We start from the raw sequence: 22,759 nt of genomic DNA on the forward strand, positions 1-22,759 counted from the left end.
TTTTGGGGTGGTTTTGGGGGCGGCCTGGGTGCTGGATGGGTTTTAGGAGGGTTTGGGGTTTGGGGTGAGTGAAACTGAGGCGGCTGGGGCAGCCGGGGTGGTCCGGAGCTACGGGGGTGCGGGACCGTACAGACCTGGCCGGGCGCGCTGCGCAACCCCCACTACCATCATCATCCGGGACGCCGACGTCGTTCTCCGGAGCACCCCATGCGCCCAGCTACGACCGCCTCAGTGCCCGGCCGGAGCTGCAAACTCTCCCGTACGAAATAAGCTCGCGCGTTTTTCCGCTACCCTTGCGCTTGTAAAATACACAAGTAAAACGCAATAAAGGAGGAGACTGTACGACACGCGAACAAGAAGAACGTGTGAGAGAGAAAAACATGCGTACGAGCAGAAGATAAAGCCGGACGAAGAACCAGATGGATACCGGAAATACCAACAATAATAGAATCAGCGTTGAATTTCAGGGGTGAGATAGGAGAGAATTTAATTCGATGTGGAAACGGGGGTTGAAAGGGCACGCGGAAACTGATTCGAAGAGGAGGAAGTAAGGCGAAAAAAGAAATAAGATAAAAAAAAAAAAAAAAATTGAAACGAAGGCGAAGGAGAACACGTTCGTAAGGGTGGAGATGATAAAATATGCCGAGTGTTCTACGGACTGCCCGAACGACACGACGTCGTGAAAATAATTCAGACGCCGATGAATAGCACGCGATGCTACCGAGATGCTGATATGCTACATTTTTTATAATCTCGCGTTGATTTCCAGAAGTGTATGAAATATAAGAGGGACTCGTACCGCAGATGATAACGCAATAATCGGGGGATTCTTCAGAAAGGTGAATGGGAGGTACCGACGGACCCGTACGTGATATAGCATTCGCCGATGTTTCAAAATCTCAAGTGTCAATAAGCGGACTGATTTACCGAGCCGAATATTGGACATGTAAGTGGAGCTTTTATTAACCACCCGCATTTCATACCACATTTGACACGACACAAGTAGATAAGCGAATAACGTACGGAAATGTTGAATAAAAAAATACACAATTTTCTCGTGTCCGGTTGACCTCCCTTAGAAATACAACCCTCACAGCAAGCTTATACCCATTCATGTCCCCGCTACACCCTATAAATTTTAGAGCACAGCTTTTCCCTGAATTCAAATAAGTTCCCATCGGCGTGTAAATTTTCTCAATCGAGCCAAGGTTTTCGTTCTAATAACGGGCATCAAAAATTCAACCCTTAAGTAGTCGACTAATTGGAGGTTAAACAACTTTTGGGTGGATAGAGGTAACGTCCCTTGCGATAACGGCGACAAACAAGGTAGTAAATGTTACGAAATAAAACTGAAAACTTCCAGTTTCCAGTGGATCATGATGGTTCGGTTATATTCAAATATCTCGGTTTGTTTTTTTTCGCCCATGGAGCATCTAACCGTTATGGTAAAGAGACATCAGCGCGCGACGCCTTTTCAGTCCCCGGGCACTTGAAATCTAGGCGGCTCAGGGTATTCCACCTACACCTACGTCGTCGGGGGTTGGAGGTAACGGGGCCCGGGGGCAGTAGGGGGGTGGGCGGCATCCAGGGCAGCAGCAGCACCAGCAGCAGCAGCAGCAGCAGCGTCAGGGAGTATAGCAAAGAAAAGTTGTGCGCGGTCAGGAACGCGAGAATACCTCTACGAGAGAAACGAGAAGATTGAGACCTGCACAAGACGAAAACGACGGGGATACCGTATGCTCTATGTATATGGATGAGGGACGTGTATATATACATCCCGATCTAGTAAATTGCTCGTATTGCAAATTGCTGAGCTAGAAAACCCCGAGATTGTCGAGTCGCACGTGCCATTTTCCCTGGACGTGAAACATAAAGGAACAACAGTGGAAGAGAAAGAAATAAAAGTGAAAATAAAAATGAGAGAATAAGCAGACAAAAGAAGAACCGCACATATATTTACGACGGAAAGAGTCGAAAACAAAATTTCATTTCATATCTAGCCTGGTGCTTGATATGAGAGAAAACTATCCCGGAGGAACAACAAAAAGCGTTACCCTTTCGAGCTCTACACATTTTTTCGTGACGGGGAAAAAGGTGGATTGCGGGCGGGGGGGAGGAATTAAAATCGTTTTATTTTCGCTTCCGGAAGTTGACCTACGGGGGTTGGTTCATTGGAACATTGAAACCGTGGCACATGCCGGTGCCGCAATGTCCATGGTATAGGGATATATGGGATAGTAAAATATATATAGGTAGTTTTTAGAGCTCACTATTAGTCTCGCGCAGCGTAGGTACATATAACGTTGCAGTTGGAGTTGGAGTTGCAGTTGCAGTTGCAGTTGCAGTTATAGTAGCAGATTGACTCAGGTAGTTGCAATGGCGTATATTTTAACGAGGGGAGGACCTCTATTTGTAGAGTATGCTGCTAATTGAATCGTTGCACACCTTGCGGCTTGTACTCGATTATGTTTACGATCTCAATTCAACGGAGATTAATATACGTTGCGTCGCGTCGTGCGGAATTTCACCGCTTACCCAACCTGCTGCCAAATATCGCAGGAATTTCAGTTGAAACCTTTCAGAGAATATAAAAAAAAAAAATTTTTCCCATCTTTTTCCATCTCCTAAATAATTGGCCAACGAACAGTAGAGTTTTTCAAATGGAGAACGAAAAAAGGAAACTCATCATTATACAATTATATATGAAGAGTTTCTTCTTGTTCTGCTTTTTCTCAAAAAATAATATACGTATATATATACTTACATTTACGACTGTAACACAGTTTCCTCCGGAAGGATCTTTCGTATAATAAAAAGTTTTTTTCGAATAGAAGAAAAAAAGAAGGAGAAAATCGTGAAAATCTAACCCTTTGTTAGTTCCTTCGTTGCTAATAATTCCCACAAGCAGAGTCTAAAAAGTTGCGGCGTAAAAGTATATGAAAGAAGAAGGAAAAAAAAAAAAAAGGAAAACTTACACAATTAAATTCTCTGTATAAATAACTTGACCTACATCATGTTAATGAAATTCCTTCGAAATATGAATTGTAATAAAAATTTATCACTCACAAATGTTAGCAGTGCAGATTCGGGCAGATTTTTTGCCCTTTACGCATCTCATCAGCTGGTCGTTTCTTTGACAAAAAGCAAAATCTACTATTGTTACAATAATTATGATGGTCGTAACGATGATGATGATGATGATGATGATGATAACGGTGTAATACAGTTTATGCGAAATCGATATTTGTCATACATACATATTTTAGGGTGGGTCAAAAAAATCGACTATTTTTTCTACCGTATACCGACTCTGAAAAATTAGTCGCTGGACACTTCTAGAAAGTTCTCACCAAAGTTCAATTTCCTAAGGAATGGTGTATAAAGTTCTATTGAAATTAAGAGCTCGTCTCTGGTGAGAATAATCCGGAGGTGCCTAGCAACAAATTTTTCAGTGCCGGTAGTAAAAAAAACCACAGTCGATTTTTTTTTACCCACCCTTATACACGTATATTACATATCTCGGTTGGTTTTTATACATATATTTATTATACATGCGAATACACGTTCGGTAGACGAGAATAAGGTATGTACACACCGATGTGTATGAAATTATACATAAATAAGGAATATAATACACGTTCTTTCTTTATTCATACGCGGCTAGGTATATACATCATATACATGGGCGTATAACACACCTTCATAAAAAATTTACGTATTATCGCATACCTACATTTCGTGTCTGTATAGCAGGGCACGAAAATTTCGAACAATTTCCTTCCCCTTCGTATCACATCGCGTAGCGTAAAAATATGATCGATATTATATAAACATTGTGAGCGAACACAGGTATATGTAATTATAACAATAATTATACGGTAATAACTGTCGGGGTGTGAATTATATCGTTTCTCGATTATGTCAAATACTGTCTAATTTAATGAGATATAATATATCGAGTACATTATGTACTTCGCACAAACACACACACACACTTTCATCTATAGGCTCGCCCGTGATGCGTATACTTATATACCATGCGGGGTTTAATAGCGCCGATGATCTCGAGCAGCAGCCTTGCCTCGCGTGCATGTCTCTGACATGTTCGTCGATATTCAAAGTACCTCGAATATAACCGGCTCTTCCTCTCGCTGTATATCCAGATAATTTTGCAAGGGATTCCCCGAGAGCGCGAGTGTGTTATCAATTATTGGTGGATACGTTCGCCGCGTACATTTCGCATCGCACGCGTGTATACGATATATTTAACGTTATATACATTACACGCTCGCATAGCTCTGTTTCGAACAGAAGGGCGAACGCCGGTTCAAAACGAGAATGTTATCCCTCCGGATGTCCAACTCCGACTGACCATCCCTTTCACGTGTATTATGTACGTACGAGTATGTACAATACGCGTGTACACCTATACGTATACGCGTATAGCTAACCCTTTTGCTTTTGTTAGAGAAAATTAACAGCTTCGTACGCGATAAAAGGTCCTATTACGACAAAGGCAATGCGGAAATTATGATTTATGGTATAGAATTATTTGTTCTGTCTCTACAGAGATGGGAAAAATGTGTGCGCGGTGTGCGTCTGTAATAGAAAGAATAACACGTTTACAGACACGGGTCATTCCATGCCAATTTAACCCTCGACCGCTCGGAATTCGGATTTCCCATTTTTTATCTCGGGATTCACTCTGACCTCCTATGATTCTGATTCTCTTTATTACGAACTGATTTGAAATGACTACGATTTACGAAGTATTCATCGTCAAATTACTCGTCGAATATTTTGAGCTACGAACCGAAGTGGGCAGGTTTTTTTTCACCCTTTTTTTTGAAAAAAATACTGGAAGAAAATTAGCACGAAGGCTGGCAGTCCATTCAAAGGGCGGTTGATTGAAGTTGATTGATCCTCATAAGTTATGTACGTGAAATCGGATTTTTTTTTAAATTATTTTCGACGCGTTTGGTTTTTCTGCATGCACAATGAAGGTTGAAAAACCGAAATTGATGAATTTGCGCTCTTTGGAAAATAATCGATGGAAGTGGACTATTTGAAGAACAAAAACCAGGTGTATATCGTCGTTTCCCAGCTGCCAAAATCTCTGAAAGCACCAAAAAGCAAATCTCAATGTTCAACACACTCGTGAACCGTTGTCACGGATATTACGAAGTGCACACATTTATATGCGATGCAATATTTCTTCTATCCGTGAGAATATTTCTCAACAAGTAGCAGCGCGTGCACTTTGTAAAAGTTTATAGAATACAGAAAATCCGTTGTAGGGAGAAATGATGCTTGTTGTACCTCCTCGACCGGTATAAGTTCGCTAAGTTTACATCATTGCGGTTTCGAAGTCGGCCAAGCTCTTCTCCTCCGGGATTGGTTACGTACCCGAGATTTCGAGGCTTCGACGTATCGTGTACACATAAGTATACACTTACACATCTGTATATATGTTAGAAGTGTGCAGTTTGCAAGTTCCGAAGTGGGATGGGATATAAGATGGTTTCGTCCGGGCGAGTAGTAGTGGGGTACCACAGATCGGGGATCGGGGGCAGCGGGATCAACGAGAACGAACGTGCGGAGTACTTAGCGCGTCCGACCTCACGACTGAAAATAAACGGGACGAAAAATAGTTTTCGCATCACGTCGCTCATTTCGTCGTAACAAATAAAATCACGAACGGTAAAAATCCATTCGTACGAATAACTTCCATCGTTACTTCGATAAAGTAAACCCCTGTACACCTTGTAAAACATGTAACGGTAGTGCGAAGCGCATGGAATACACGTACATAGAATATAGCGATACATGGGATATTACGAGAACTAGGTATACCGTAATGTACCTCCCTCGCTCCTCACTTATTCCCTTATCATCCTTCTTCCTCGCTAGTTTTTACATCGAAGAAATAAATGTTCATACGTATACGTGTACGTTACACACATAATACCGTCCGCGTGAACACCAAAAACTGGACTACTTCGTCTTCTCTTTCTTATATTCCCATACAGCCGGTATAACAAACTGAGTACAGAGTACAATCATCTCGTAAAACTACGCGTACACATATATATATATATATCTATGTATGTATGCATATAACATAAACGTAGAATGAAAATAGAAGATGGGCACTGTACTTTCATATTATATTCTGTTTGCGGAAAATGAGAATGGAATAATAAAATGAAAAAAAATGAAAAAAATCTTTACACGACGATATGAATTATAGGTAGAGGTGTACGTACACACCCTTAGGAGTACACGACCTTTCGCGGATGCAATTTATGTCCCCCGCAGTAATCCTTGCACTTCGGTGCTGTTATTATATACCTACACACACGTATAAATGTGTACGTTCACCCACCTCACGCGTGTGTATGTTGGTATATTTCTATATACCTTACCAACTACGTCGGGAATTAGGTCGGTCTCATCTGTACCCCAGAAGACTGATGAAATGTTTACGAGTAGATTGCTGTAGCTGGGGTGCAATGTGTAACGGCAACGGCACAACGTCGCGGCGTTCTACGTACTTACATACCTACCCTGCAGCAGAAAGTCGCAGACTTCTGTTACGAAAACGAAAATTTTGCTAGCCAGGTTATACCTTGTACATACCTGTGTACACATACGCGTATATTCGCGCTGCAGCTGCTGCTACGTCTAGTTATACACATATGTATCTACGTACGTATGTACATAGAGCGCGGTAGTTCACAGCATGTATTGTACATACACTTTTGTCTATACGTACGTTTGTCTTGCACCGACACCTATAAATCTAAGGAATGCAAAAATTTGAGGCTCATTGTCAGTCGAAATTTTTACGAACGTTGATATTTGGACGCAAAGTTTTTTTTTTTTTTTTCTTCCATCTTCCGCCAAAATCGTTTCGTAAAAGTTGAAAAGAACCATGACTCTATTGGAAATATCGTGTGCTCAATATTTGTCGCGTGTACGTGTACTACGCACACCTGAGTGCACCGCGATAAGGGCAAGAAGAGAGGTAGGTACAAGGTACATGTATAGGAAGAAATGAGGGAGGGTCCATGGAATTGGTGAGGTGAAAAGGTTTAACGAAAAAGTTCCGCGACGTTCAAAATGGCGGTGCCGCTTCAGGTATAACACGTAGGAAACGTATGTATATAGGTACATACATTTTTAGGTATAACGTACATACATCTATACCCGACGCTGTGATCTAGCGAAGGATAAAAAGGGAAGAGATATCGCGGTTCGTATGGGTGTGCCCGCTACATATGTATTTGAGTTTCGATGGAACAGCGGGCGTCTCTCGCAAAGACTGCAGAAAAGTATAGACGAAGAATGGGAATCGAAGAAGAAAAAGAGCGAGAAGAAGAAATTTGTTTGGGGATCAAGAAAGATGGATAACCGCGATCTGTGCCAATCGGCATGGCAAGTGGTCCTCGCCGATCGGTTTATATTCGCAACCATCCACCCGGAAATATATTCAACCTTTTTTCTATCGCCCGACATTATACGTATGCCGATATGGATGTACACGTAAAAGACGTGTACCTACGTATACCCGTATTTATTATATAGCTCGAGCATGGAGCTGCGTTTGTGTACATTGGGGGAGGGTTTAATTGAAAAGAACTTTCGCATATCACTTTTTAGCACTTAGAACGCGGACTTGTTACGGCCTCTCAGCGGCGTCCCACTTCAGTTATAAGCTTTGTTCGACGCTGAGCAGCCTAATGTTAGATTTTTCCAGATTATAGCTGAGTTCACGTTCGGTATATAATGCGATATACTTCCCCTAGCTATACATATACATGTAGACGGCTTGTAGCTTAAATTTTAACGAAGTACCTATCGAGACATCCGCAATACGGATTGTGAAAAACTTCTCAAGAACTCTTCGTCCGAGTATTACGTACAACGTATTTAGGTGCGCCAATTACGCCAATTATTATCATTCGAATGAATCATCTTTGCATGTCTTTTAATTCAGATTTTACCAATTAGGAATGATACTCGAGTGCGTATGCTCCGCGATATTTGTAAAAACATACGTATGACTTGGGTAGACTTTTCACGAATGATTTTTGGCTAATTATCACGTGAGGCGGGTATCTCAGTCAGGTACAAATTCGCGTATTAAATTTACCGATTTTTTAGATTATTTTCACAAAGAAACCGGATGACGTTATAATATTTTTGTTTCCTGCGGCTGCGTTATCGTGACCGACGGAGGACCTTGGCGGACGATTAAAAAGCGTCGGGAAAATCCGCAGAGTTGTTTTAACCGCGACCCTCTAAACTAACTTTATCCTCATTTGACGAGTTTCTCATTTCTCCCGATATACTACAGAGTACAGGTATAGAATGTATGAACATACACGTGCTTAAGTGCATATAATATGTATAACAGACCACACGCCTTCGGCCTTTGGCCTGGGTATCTATATACACCTATGTACACACACGTATATCATACATAGAATATTTTAAAATGTGTACATAAAGTAAAAGTACATATGCCGCGCCGCGGCTTAACATGCATGCTTTGCAATCAACCTGTCGTCTCTCGCATTCAGTTCATCGAATTATTAAAACTTTTAAAAGCACTCGCGTCAATCGGTAGAATTTTTTATTTGAAGATTCTTTTTTTTTTTTTCAACAAAAAAATTTTATTTCTAAATTTTTTTCAACCGTACACTCTTATTGACACGATTTGTGCCATCTACCTTCATATGTACAAACGTACGTATGTATATGTATTCAACGATCGGACATATAAAACCGCACATCGGAGTACATGCAAATGACTCGTAATTTTTACAGAAAATAATTAAAATTTCATATTTATTGAATTGATATTCGTAGCTCGACGTCGCATCTGCTGACAAAAGTTTTTGAAGTGCGATACAACCTGTATACATACATTAAAATTTGTAAATCGAATTTAGGTATCGTCGAGATAACGTGGCTAATGATAATCAACTTCTAGAATAACTGACGAGATAATTCGGGATGAGGGGTGTCGGAATACGTGTACATTATAACGTGCCCCAGAAATGAATGTGTGCACGAATATTTCTAGGAAATATGTGCATTTTGAATCTCATATTGAGAGAAGGAAGAAAAAAGGAGGAGGCTGGAGGGAAAGGGGAGAGGAAAAGATCTTAACGTCGTTTTCTTATTTCATATGAATGAGAAGTCAGATTGTAATTAAGAGCCAAATTGTTATTCTTCCGTCTTCAAAAGAAGAGCTTCTCCCGTTATAAGATTCGAAGTGAAGCTTTTCTTTCTCTCTCGCCTTATCTTCATCATCTTCATCTTAATATTTCTAAGACGCGACGCGACGTACTGTATCTACTCGGTATCTTTTGTCTCACCAAACTCTTGGGAACGATATTTATTATTCTCTTACGAAATATTTGAATGGGATTTCGAATTTCTTAGATACTCATGTTTCCCCTAAAAGCTCCCGTTCCTTCTCCGCCTCCTCCTTCTCCGAATCCGTATATAATTAGATTTTTAAACAACAGAAATATTTATATCCACACGTACACCATATCACAGTAATCAGAATTCGGTTAATTAATCTTGAATACCTATTGATGTACGGATAATCAAATATGACTAATGAAAAGAAACGAACGGTTCATAATTACGTGTAATACAAATTTCATTGTACACATGTACGGAAGCACTCGAATATTTGCGTATCAAAAACGAGCGCGAAGAATCAAAAAAAAAAAATAAATAAATAAATAAAAAACAGGAAACACCCCCTCAGTTAAGATTAATCGCGGTACAACTTGTACGACATTTAGTTAGTGCTTAGGACGAGCTTATCTTAACGTTTATGTACGCGACATGAAAGTTCAGTAGTGGGTATAGTATGTGGTACATACTTATACACATGCATAAAGTAGTATATAAAATAGCTAGCGAAGAAGATGGCTATAATAGAGGGCCGCCTGTATAAACAGTGACAATCTATTTTAACGAGGACTACGGTATATGTATACATACATATACCGATGCACACGCGGAAATGGAAAAACAGAAGCAATGCTGAATATTAATTAGAGTCGCCATATAATTCAAGACTTGTTATGTATTCTATTTTCTGTATAATTAACGCGCGTTATTAATTACCAGTAAAAATATAATTGAAACCAGAAATTTATCATCTAGTTTTTACACGCGATGCCATTTATCAGCTCGATTTCGCTATTTTCCATTCATTCGTTCCCGCGGGACCGTACGTACGCTGCATGATAATACACCTCTACGTACGTACGTACGTACGTACATCGAGTATCGCCACTTCGCCTATCGAAAAGTTTAATAATTGGATGAAACGATAAAAATCATCCGTGAATATACCGAAATAAAATAAAATCAATTTTAGCCGACCTCACATCGGTCGTTGCTAGAAAACGACCTACAAAAAACTAACGGACATTAAACAGTTGATTGGCTCGAAAATTCGATGAAATTATTTTCACCTCCTTTTCTATTTTTGGCTCGAAGTTATATAATTAAATAAACGACACGCGAAGCTCGTGATACATCGAGTCATCGACTGAATAAAACAGAGAAAAAAAAAAAATAAATATTAATTAAACGAAACTCGGAAAGATAAGCGGATACGATCAGAGCGCGCCGGTGAACGTAAAGGTCTGACCAGCGAGCCGCCTGCACTACTGAAACTCCAGGCGCGCCTCGCACGTTACGCCGAGCCGTACGTTGACTCGTACTACTTATCCACGGGACAAGTCGGTTTAGCGTCGGACGAGCTCCGGCGCAGGGAATATTCGAGCGCATTGCTGTTCAGAGGTGTAAAAGTCGCAGAGATATAATTGTTTCGCGTGTCTGATGTATTCCCATCTCTACGACTACGTCGATACACCGGAGTATCGTGATTTTTTGAATTCCGGATCAGGGAAATGTATCATTTTTTCGCAAACCCGAGCGAAGTTGGATCTTGTAGGACTTATAGGAGTATCCCACGAAAGCGAACAAACTGAATTGAAAAAATTGTGGTTTTTGAAACGAAATGTGATGCGAAAAAAAAAAACTTTCTCACGATTTCTTACGATTAGTTTTTGCTGTGTACACCTAAATTTATTAACTTTCAATGTTTGGAAAATGTGTTAAAGTAACATATTTATTTGCGATATACTTATACATATACCTCATGGTATTTATAGTACACAACGTGTAGTAAATAGGTCCTCTTGAACTTGAACCTCGAACGTACATATGTATACGTACATGGAGGAAACTGTGGAGAAGCGAGATCTCTTTGAAGATTTTTATTTTGTTTCTTTTCTGTTTTTTTTTTTTTTTTTTTTTCTGTCAAAGAAACGAAGTTAAGGAGTCGGGAGAAATGGAGACATTCTTTTGTTTCGCGAAATCTTCAGGGCATACACGAGTTTCGAGAAAGTTAGCTTTCCACTGCAGAGGCCCCGTATAATAAACCTTTTCTACCCCGTAGACATCATATGTATGAGAAAACTCCCGCTGCGCTACGCAGCCAGCTTCTCGCAAAGGGACCGAAAACTCTTATGCTTCGTATATGATTCGGTATTCTCATTTATAACGACACCGCGTCTCGTCGTTCCCCGCGTATAATACACACTAGGTTGCAGGTCTTCCTAAAATCACGAGATGAAAAGCAGCGGAATAAGAAAAAAGCGAACGAACGAAGCGGAAAAATGGAGCCACCGCATTCCGTGCATCCCGCGGAATAGCGTATGAGAGGGGGAGAAAAAAAAAGATCATCGCATTCATTCCCATGAATTACATCCCCTCCCTTGTACGAGACACGATACGTATACGTATGTATGTATACAACGTATAGTCGCACGAGAGAGGATGACGTTGATTAAATCAGTGACAGTTGCATCTGTTTTGTGGGGGGTAAATATAACCGGCGTGTGTATATACGAAAGCTACTTAATCCGTTAAATGATGCTCGAATTAATTAGCCCAATAATTAATTCCTTATTAACGTGTTTTCTTGCCGCATAAGCTCACGATCCGGTATAGCCCCTAGTCCCGTTATATCTGAGGGGCGTTTTTTTCTCCCTTTGTTTCTTCTTTTTTTTCCGGCATATAACGAGAAAAAGTCTGACGAAAAGGGAGGGTGGGCGATAACTGGTCGTAAGTATATAGCCGTCGCGAATATATGAGGGTGGTTTTCCAGACGGAGGGAAAACGGAGACGGGGCGCGACTCGTGCGGCGTCGCCGCGTCGTTCTCATCTCGATGTAGTAGTCGTTCTCCCATGCAGAGTAGTAAAGGACTATCTCATATCTACGTAGTCTGTTTCGAGTATTGTCTTTCCGCGTATCTGATATCGTCCTTTTATATATTACCATAGATGTACGTCGGTGAAAATACGCACGCGTGTATGTACATCGTTACGGGTCTCCGTCTCTCTCTCTCTTTCTCTCGCCGTTTCCTGCCCTTGTAATTCCGCACTCTATAGGGAAACCCATAAACACCGGCGTTCATTGAATCCGGCTACGCGGGAGTATAGGTACCTACCCTTTATACCGTGTATTGTATTCACCGTATAGTATCCACATACGTCACGTTGCATACATCATTTTATTCCGTCTGCACGGCGCGTAATTATAAACTCGAGATAACAAAACGTATTACGCTAACAATGAGTATATACAATACCCACTCACTATATTGGGATGTTATACCGAACCGAAAATTATTGCACAAACGAGATTCCCGGAAACTTATTCACGCTATCACAGGTATACCTGTGTGTGAGTTAGGATCTGGAGGATCATACAGTTCCCGAAAATATACTACAAGCTTTGTCGCAAGTGCGTGTTCCACGGAATGGAATAAAACAAATTTTCGCGAATACGAACGAAATCACAGATTTTCTCGCGGCACGTACGTCTCGTTGACTTTTCGTTCGCGATTCGATTTCTTCGATATTTTCCATTATCTCGTTTCAGGGGTAGTTTCAGCCGTACCAAACCGGCATGGGGAACGATCTGCTATAAACGAATCAACGAACGCAATCAAAATCGTGATAATTACAATCAGTTAATTTGATTTCCTCGTTTCCACATTCGATTTCCAGGGTGAAGGGGGATGTTGGTGCGCTGGCAGTTGCTGCTCACAGCCGCTACAGCGGCTGTCTTCTTATCCAAGTCGTATGTGGAATCCGCTAGTTCTTCGACGCAATCTTCCCTCTCATCGTCGGCATCAGACTCCGCTGTCGCTCCCCGACCCGCTGCATCCTCTTCGCTAATTTCTCACGGCTGTCGTCCCTCGGAATATCTGTGCGACACCGGCCAGTGCTTGGCTCAAGATAAATTCTGCGATGGAGAAGACGACTGCGGGGATAAATCCGATGAACCCAGATATTGCTCGCGTAAGTACGGGGCGAAATTTTTCTTCATTTTTTTCATAAAGAAGATCTCCTCTTAATTGCAACGGAGTTTAAATTAATGAAAATAAAAAATGGAGGGAGACGGAGGAAAGAGGAAAAATAGTACCTGTACGTCGGCTTCGGCGAATCGATTTTTGCAATCAGGATTAAATTATTTTTGAATTCGCAATGCGAAAGCTATAAATATATACATATATATACATATATATACACACAGTTCTGTATGGCGATGAGTCTGCCTTATTCTATCGCGGTATATTTTATTAATATTCCGCATTAATTTACCAAGTTTTCCAACTCGTTAAAAGTATCGCTAAGAAACACGTCCCCTCGGGTATACAGCTAGCGAGCTTTAAAGGGTTCGTGTTTTAAAAGTCGTGAAAGAATTAAAAAGTAACTAGTACAAGAGCTTATTTAAGTTCTCGTATATAAAGCTCCTCATGCCGCTTCTGCTCCTGCTGCACTCCTGTTGGTCGCAGTTCGACGTAGTCCATCGTCCACGAACGCTAAGTATATGTGAATATATAGTAAAAACTTCTTTATAAATCACATGGAAGAAATTATGTGACACCGAAGTGTTACACGTGAATTATGTACCCTGTGCGACCTTTAGACCCTGCACGGATACCCGTTGGGTAGATTAGAACTTTGAAAAAATAAAGGGCGTTTCAAAAAGGCTGAGAATTTCAGATATGGGAGTCGCGGAGAGGGTGGTTTCGTTATTTACTTTTCGCAAACTCGTAAGGAATTGAGATATAATTTTGAGAGGTCGTATTTTTTCGGGGCAAATTCTCGGAGAGAACTGCGATCGCAATCACCGGGAGAATCTGTATTCCGACGTTGGCGTTGAATGGCGGAGTAAAGAGAATCGGATCTTCGGAGGTCGGTGACTCGGGTGACAGTTCGAAATACAGAAGAAGAGTCGTTTGGAAATTGAAAAACTTCGATTCACTCGATTCACATCTCGGGTGAAAAAAATGTCTCCGCCCCACCCCGAGTCACCAAGGCGAAGAATAATTTCATCAATTCCGCTCGCCCGAGTTCGAGAACTCATAAGTTCGGCCGTGGGTGTCGCAGTCTGGTCCTCGAAGAGAAGATTTTTAAGTGCGGAATGCTTTTTCTCTTCGTATAACAGTACGACAAAAAGTTCAAAGTTGAGCATTTTTCGATTCGAAAAATAAGCGTCCCCCGTGAAGTTACGAGGAGTTTGTAATTATATAAGCTAAGTTATACTTGTGATCGATTCGTGTGAAACTTTTACAGCATGCAATCGAACCCTGTACGGCGATGTGGGACGTACTTACGTAGTCGAAGTTCGCCGACCGCGGGAAGATCGGTTGCCGTTTCTCTGCAACTTGAACTTTACCGCGGCCGGAGGTGACCTTGGGGATTTGGTGCAGGTAATTTTTATTATTTCAACGTAACATAATTCGGTAATTGGATTAATTTCAGAAATGCCAAAACACGCCTCGTGTTTGCAGCTTAGCTTTTGTCAAAACGAGATAATCGTGAATAATATACGTTGTTCGGTAGACCGAATTTAATAGAATACCATTATGATTACAACGTACCCTCCTGGTCTCTCGTTTTCCCAAAGGGATTTTCCACTGTACAAATAATGAAATATTAACCGAGGGATAAAATTTCAGAGTCAACGATTTAATAATTTCAGAAAATAGAAACAATCCACGTTTACATTCAAAAATAAATTTCAACAAAGAAACATCTTCACGAACACGTACAAGTTCGAAATTAGAATTGACTTCAACTTGAAAACGAACAATCACTGTTTTGCATTTTTTTTTTCAACTCGAAGTCATTTTTCATGCGGTTCGCAAGTAAAGATTTTGAGAGCTTTTTCTTCTTTTTTTTGGCACCGCAGCGAATTTCCTTATCGATCCAGTTGCCCTTGAAAATTTCATCAAGTGAGAATACGAAAAATAATTTTATCGTTACGTTCTCTCGATTCAGTTGACCTTCGACACTTTTACCGTCGGGCGTTTCTTATCCTTTATATCTGAGGGATGTCCAGACGGTTACATGACCATAAGAGAAACGGGTCGTCCAGCTACGGGTGGTCAATGGTGCGGGAGTGCCTGGGGATATACGGTCTACTACAGCGAGACAGCATCAATCAATCTCACCCTTTTTCTATCTCGTCTATCGGAGCAGGTGAGGGTTTTCCGCCGTAAAATATGTGCCCGTACAAAAAAAAAAAAAAAACATGGGGATAAAAAAAATTTAATAATAAAATAAGGAACGCGATAAACTGTACGAAAAGAGAAAAAAAAACCAAAAAGGAAAATACATTATTCAAGGGCGTCGGATACAATTTCGACTTCAAACTGTCGTACAAATTTTTGAGGAGAAGCGAGGCGCATTTGAGGTACGGTAACAGCACGATGTCAACTTGGCGAGGAGATCTGGTGAACGGGACTTATTGTGACCGGGTGTTGACGCGGTGCGACGCGAGGACATGCAGACTTCAATCGCCGAATTATCCCGGCGTTTACCCGAGGAATGTGACGTGTTACTACAGAATCGAACAGATGCGAGCACCCCCGGGTCATCGGGCGTTACTAGCAGTCAGCCAGCGTAACAGTCATAAAATACACATCAAGGATCAAATTGTCAAATACGACCGTAGTCAGCGGATATTAAGGTAACTCTATACATACGCAATGACATTTATCTCTCGGCGTCATTCTGACGTACTTTCCATAATATACATATGTATACATACGCAACTACCTAGGTATACGAGTGTACCGTGCATTAAATGTCGACGTAAGTATATGCGTAGTCGTAATATAAAATAAGGATATATTCGGCTGTGAGTTGCGAAATAATTTCCACGCTGTCGGGTCTCATCAGGATTTTATGTTGAAGCTGTACGGTACGTACATACACTATTCGCGTACAAGCCGGAGCTTCGTATTTATACCGTTGGAATTCAACGCGAGTATATAAATCTGCACACTATAACTCTGCGAACTCGGACTTTTTTTTTATTTGTTTTTTTTTTTTTTTTTTTTTTATTTTTTCGCTATGTATACTTATCCGCGAACGAACTCTTTCGTCGTTGCGCGGCGCGGAATAACTACTCCAATTACGTTGGAGTTTAAATCCGTCGATCTGATCCAAAAATAAATAAAAAAAAGAGAGAGAGAGAGAGAAAGAAAAAAAAAAATCACTCTCAAGCTGCACTTTTATATACCGCCTCATCCCCCCCTTGCAATTATCTCTCGCTGTTCCAACGACTGAAAAAAGCAAATTACAAATGGAACGAAAAATAAAATTTATACTTCTCCGGATATCTCTGGGTATCGAATTTCGTCGATGAGTAGCTTCGAATGCCTCTAAATGTTATCGCGTTTCCGTTAGGGAGTTGCGCAGGATTTTCTGCAGCGAGAAATTTTAATAGTCGCTGCTTCTTTCGCTCTCCCCTTCTCGGCCCCCCTCCGCCCCCTTCTGGGCCATTGCCGCGAGTTATTCGCGAAAATGAAGTTGAACTTTTGCGGAGATGTCGGCGGAGGAAAACAGTTCGAAATTTCCTCGCGTCCCCGCAGCTCGATATAACCGCCCTGGGTGCCGGGTTTCAACAAAACTCATTAGTTCGGAAACGAGTTCCTTCTTTTTTTTTTTTTTTTTTACGTTTATGAACGCTCGTTGGAAACCTTATGGCTAATAATTACCGTGAATTTCGAAGATGACGAATGATAAATAATAACGATCACCTTGAACTTTCAGGGTTTGGGACCAGTGTAACGTGGTACAAGATTATTTGACGGTTTACGACGGCGGTTCGACGTCGGACCGTGTTTTAGTTCGACTTTGCGGAGGTGATGCAGTCCCCGACATTGTAAGCAGCCATAACACGATGCTACTGGAATTTCACACCTCGCCATACGACAACCCCTTTCATCCGGTTCCTTTGAGCTTTCTGCCAGGTTTCGAGTTGGAAGTTCAGGTAATCCCGGAAGTTGTATATGCGAGGGAATAAACTCCGCGGAATTGTATGTAACCATTGAAACCTCTAGGTAACGTTATACCTCTAAAATTCAGCTATGTCATACTCCGCTGTACAGGTACTATTCGTAGACGAGAAATCCCGCAGTTTTGTCAAAGAGAACAATAACTGCGATTTCTACATCTCCGGGTACGAAAGCTCCTCGGGCATACTCGAAAATCCACGACACTCTTTGCCACCAAACACTACGTGCAGATATCATTTTCAAGGGAGAACCAGCGAAATTGTTTGGATTTCGTTTGTTAAATATTACGCGGCGAATTCCGACCCAACCGCCAGTATTGATACCGCTGCCGAGTGTAACACGAGACTACAAATTTGGGACGGTGCTTATTCGTCGGATAAACAGACTACGGCCAAGGTATACGAGGAACGAAAAATTATCCGACCGTTCGAAATTTATAAAATTTCTTCATTTCTCTCGTTTTCAGAACGTCTCTCTGATGGGTGAATTTTGCAAGGACGACATACCACGTCTCTGCGATCACAGTCTTCTGAGAAACAGCAGCCGTCACACGCGCCCCTGTACGTTGTCCGAAAGTTACGTTTCCACCGGTAGAGATCTAACGATGGAGCACATACTGCGTCAGGGTAGCGCTCTTTATCCGATCAGTTTCGTACTGCGTTACGAATTCGTTCACGCTAACGGAGACGGTGGTGTACCGGTTCACGAGTCCATGTCCTGCAACGAAGTGTTCAAATCATCGGTATCGAGAGCTGGAAAGTTCACCTCCCCAAAGTCAGTGTTTTTCTACGGCCGCGGAGGCGCCCAAAACCTCAGCTGCATCTATCGTTTCGAAGCCGATAGTGAGCAGAGAGTGCAACTGAGCATATCGGCGGCATCTTTTGGCGAAAGACTGTGTGATTCGTACGTAGATCAGCTGATAGGGCGATGGGAATGCGTTTACAATTCGGAGAAGGACGGGATATCGGAAATAGAAATTTCCGAATATCCCTGGTCCGGTGTGAACCTAGTTCGTGACTGTTTATGCTCAAATATAAGTGATAAAGTTAGTGTAAGGACACTTACCTCAGCTGTCGTCGAGCTAAGGTTCAGAGTAACGAAAATGAACATCACTCAGGATTACAAAAACTTTTTCTTCGAGGGTAAATACCAGTTCGTAGACGCGGCTTCGGAACCCGGTGTAAAAACTTGTACGAGCCGCCTCGAAGACAGAAGACTCCGAGGTACGAGCGGAGAGATTTCTCTGAGGAATCCTCTGCCCCGTCTGCCGATTCAAGGTCAAGGTCTGATCCAGCCTCCGGCCGAAGAGGTCCTAGCAAACGCCGCCGTCGAGGACTCCACCGCGTCGCAATGCGTCAACGAGCCTTGGCTCATAGAACCGGAGGACGCCCAAATGAATTTCTTGTATCTCAGAACGTCGGGCTACAGTATAGCCAACGACAACTTTGCCGATTGCAGCACTTTGAACAGGATAGTCGTCTACACGGCGGCGAACACCAGAGAAAGAAGCGTCATTTGTCCGGAAGCGGGATCTGAAAACGCTGCGCAAACCGTCGACTTCTTCTCCGACGGATGGAACTACAGCCTGACCAACAGCTCGGTGCAAATTCTTCAACACTCCCGGAGTTTCGTCGTCGAGTTTCTCCAGAGGGAACCCGGTTTCTACGCCGTAACTTGGATGGCGATTTCCAAAAGACCGCCAATCTCGATCACTTCAAGTTCCTTCGCCATGTCGCCCACTCACGACTGTCTTTATAGGTGAGTCAATCTTTTGGATTTCTATATTTTTGTTATTTTTTTTTTTGTTTTTTTTTTTCTCATCCGTGGATTAGGTGGAGAATAGAGGGTGTCAGGTAACGTCGGGATTACTAAGCGGGGTCGACAGGTTGAGGTATTCAGGTATATCTCGATCCACTCCGGGGTTTCAGAGAATCGAGAGAAAGAGCGAGACTTATATACAGGGCGAAAGTTTTAATGGTCACACTTTACGCTAATAGTCTCCTCGTTTATGGGCTCCTATAATTTTCCCTCCGAAACAAAGCCCCGTGACATTATCCCAGATACCCGCAACGATGACCGCCTGCCATTCTCCCGTAGTCGTCCACCGATAAAATTCAACTTTATGTATTTACTCAATCTCTCTCTTTCGCTCTATACCAACCACATAAAATACATAAAACCAAGAAGTTTCGCGCGAAGATCCCCTCAAATAAACTTATTCACTTCCCCCCAAATCCTCGACTCGGAAAATAAAAAAAAACTTCACGTCGATCGAAAGAAGTGTCCGTCGTTATTCTTGCAGTTTATCCATTGATTTATTTCTTTATTTTTCATTTTTCGAAAATTTACAGATGTCCAGAGATCCAAGCGTGCATAAACGTGGCTCTTTGGTGCGACGGGGTGCGTCATTGTCCCTCAGGTTTTGACGAAGAGGAAGGCAATTGTTCGTATCGTTTCGGAGTGACATTATTATACGTAGCGGTCGGTGCGGGAGCTTTGGGAATATTTGCTATACTGCTTCTAGCCACAGGTTGTTTAAAATATTGTTTGTACCGTCACAAAGCGAGAAAGAAGAAAAAAAACGTAGCCATGAACGTGAATCATTTACACGTTAATCACACCCACCCGAATAACGGTATAACCGGAAGTAGATTGAGTAATCGTTATCTAGCTACCCCGCAAGAAATGTTTCTCGACAATTACGGTAAGGATAGTATTTGTTGACAGCAGGTTGTTATTCTATCGAATATCGAAACTACCGTGTGAAAAACTAGAAACATTGTATACCTATATATATATATATATACATACATACATACACATACAATATACTTATTCTATATAAAATAGGCTTTCATTTTTATACGATTATCATTGAATCAGTTCGGTTATAATTGAATATATGATACACAAACTAAGTAAGTAAAACAAAATTAAATGAAATAAATAAGAATCATATACAATATAATTGTAAACTCTAGACACTATATAACGTATTATTACTATCAATTAATCATGAACGAATGATAAAAAAAAAAAAAAAAAAAAAAAAATCAATACGGACGAATTGAATAAAAAGTTTCTTGAATCAACCTGAAAATCCTATCCGCGTCAGCAGAGATCGAAGATGCGGACTTTCGGTTTATGCCAGTACTCCCTTGGGTGTACCCATATAATGTATAGTGTACGTAAAACTGCACATTAAACATGAATATATATCCACGTTCAGTCGATAAATATGACGATACACGTAGAACTTAACGTGATATCCCTGGGTGCACAACTTGAATAATTAAATTAAACGATTGATTATTCCACGCATGAACCGCGCGATTGATGGTGACTAACTTGATGGAAAAAAAAAAAAAAATAATAAGAAAAATGATAGAAAGAAAGTAAAACGAAATATTACAGATATAGGTGCCAAAAATTAGCAACGATCATGATCTCGAGCAGTGTACGTGCTATTAAAAAAATAATTAAAAATAAAAATAATAAACGAAGGAAATAAAAGAAACTAATCGCAGCAAACGCAAACTATAAGTATGATAGTCGAACACATCACATTATTATAATAAATACACCCACTTGTATGTACATGTGATATAAAAGTAATAATAATAACGATAACAATAATCAATCATGTAGAAAACATGTAACAGAACGTATATTCGTATAAAACACTACTACCGCAGTATACAATGCTTTCAGATGAAATGATAATTCAATTATTATAATAAAATTTGCACATCAAATACCGATACGGATATATTATACATACGGGAAAATTATCATCGGACAGAGGTTTACTTTTATTACTTTATAATGCATATTATTACATATTATTGTATATTCATTTCACGGTACCAATTAACATGATGGAAATATGAAATTCAAAACGGCTCTATACAAATTCTATTATATTATACCTCCGATAACAAATCAGAATTTTTTCGACCGCACATATTGGAAAAAGATGCATGTCCGTGGTACATTATATGCTGTGATAGATGTATAAGCGTATCAACAATCCGAAACTAATGAGAAGAAAATAAAAATGAAATAAAACAAAAATAATTTAACAAAAACGAGAATAAAACAGAGAAAACAAACAAAAAATAGAATAAAATGAACGAACATGTGGATGAAAAACATAATTTGGGTAATTATTCGGTATAGATAGTTATACTGTAAAATATACGGCTGAGAATCGGAGACTATAATGTTTCAAACGCGAGCGTATACACACAATTTATAACAATATTGTATTTATTCAATTTTATTCAGTTTTTTTTAATGTATTCGCCTGCGGTACAACACAATTCATCGATAAAACGAAGAGGCGGGGTGTCGGGGAGGGGGAATAGACAAATAAAATTTCTGGTTATAACGTTGATCAAAGGAATGTATAAATATTACGACCAATAGCTTCATATTATACCGATAGTATTAGAGAAAAGAGAACGACAAATAGAAAAACAATGGTCTGATATCGGTTTATAAACTACAATGAAATTTGAGCAATAAAAAGAAATTAAAGCGTTTAAAAATATTTCAGGTTCGCGTTAAGCAAATGAAAAGAAACAACGAGAGCAATTTTTTTCATCGTTATTGTCACCCTCGTAATTCATTTCGTTTCATGTTTTTTTTTATTTTCGTTTTTCGTATCTTTATCTTTACGTAAAAATTTTGCTATCATCAGGGATGATAAAAAAAAAAAAGAGAAAAAAATTAACTGTTTTATCAGCTCCTGATAAACCTGCAGTGTACCATTACAGGTATATTATAAAATCGCGTTTGATTTTCGCTAAGTGAGTTTCACCATACTCCATCGGCTACGTAATTAGCTGAAAACCAATTAGGAGTTATCGGAAGGGTAATTAGATGACGAGAATATAAGATTAGGGAGCTGAAAACTGTCGGGAAAACGTTAAAATAAACGTAAGTTTCACGTTTCTAACTCATCTGAAATCGGACACGTTTATTTAATATGCCATTAGAAGCGACGATCCTATTACTACAGGATCTAGTTTGATAGCGTGCGCCAGCTACTTTATAATTGCACTCATTTGCTAAAGTGGTGCTGATCATCTCATCAAACTTTAGCAAAACCATCGATTCGACGAGCCTTAGGTATCTCATGCGCAACGAACATGTACGTCATATACCTATACGCAATTTATCTCGACTTGTAAAAATACCGACACATTCCTCGTCATAATCCTGATCATCATCGTCATATGTTATCAACATTTATTCATTTTAGCGATCTCAACATTTAAATTATACTTTAAAAAAAAAAAAAAATGCGGGCTGCTTTCTAGACGGTAAAAAGT

General features: G+C 40.5%; 1 protein-coding gene across 1 annotated transcript; it reads left to right on the forward strand.

Annotated features, from left to right (window-relative positions):
* Positions 1-204: 204 nt before the first annotated feature.
* On the forward strand, positions 205-22,756 carry LOC105683496. The gene is made up of 9 exons (XM_012396122.4): positions 205-946; positions 13,117-13,410; positions 14,692-14,828; positions 15,400-15,600; positions 15,747-16,090; positions 17,179-17,398; positions 17,517-17,819; positions 17,890-19,181; positions 19,775-22,756. Exons 2-9 carry the CDS (start codon positions 13,128-13,130, stop codon positions 20,145-20,147), a joined length of 3,153 nt encoding a protein of 1,050 aa, XP_012251545.2. The 5' UTR covers positions 205-946; positions 13,117-13,127; the 3' UTR covers positions 20,148-22,756.
* The last annotated feature ends 3 nt before the right edge of the window (positions 22,757-22,759 follow it).

The sequence above is a fragment of the Athalia rosae genome, chromosome 1 (assembly GCF_917208135.1).
Source record: "Athalia rosae chromosome 1, iyAthRosa1.1, whole genome shotgun sequence".
NCBI classification, from domain to species: domain Eukaryota; kingdom Metazoa; phylum Arthropoda; class Insecta; order Hymenoptera; family Athaliidae; genus Athalia; species Athalia rosae.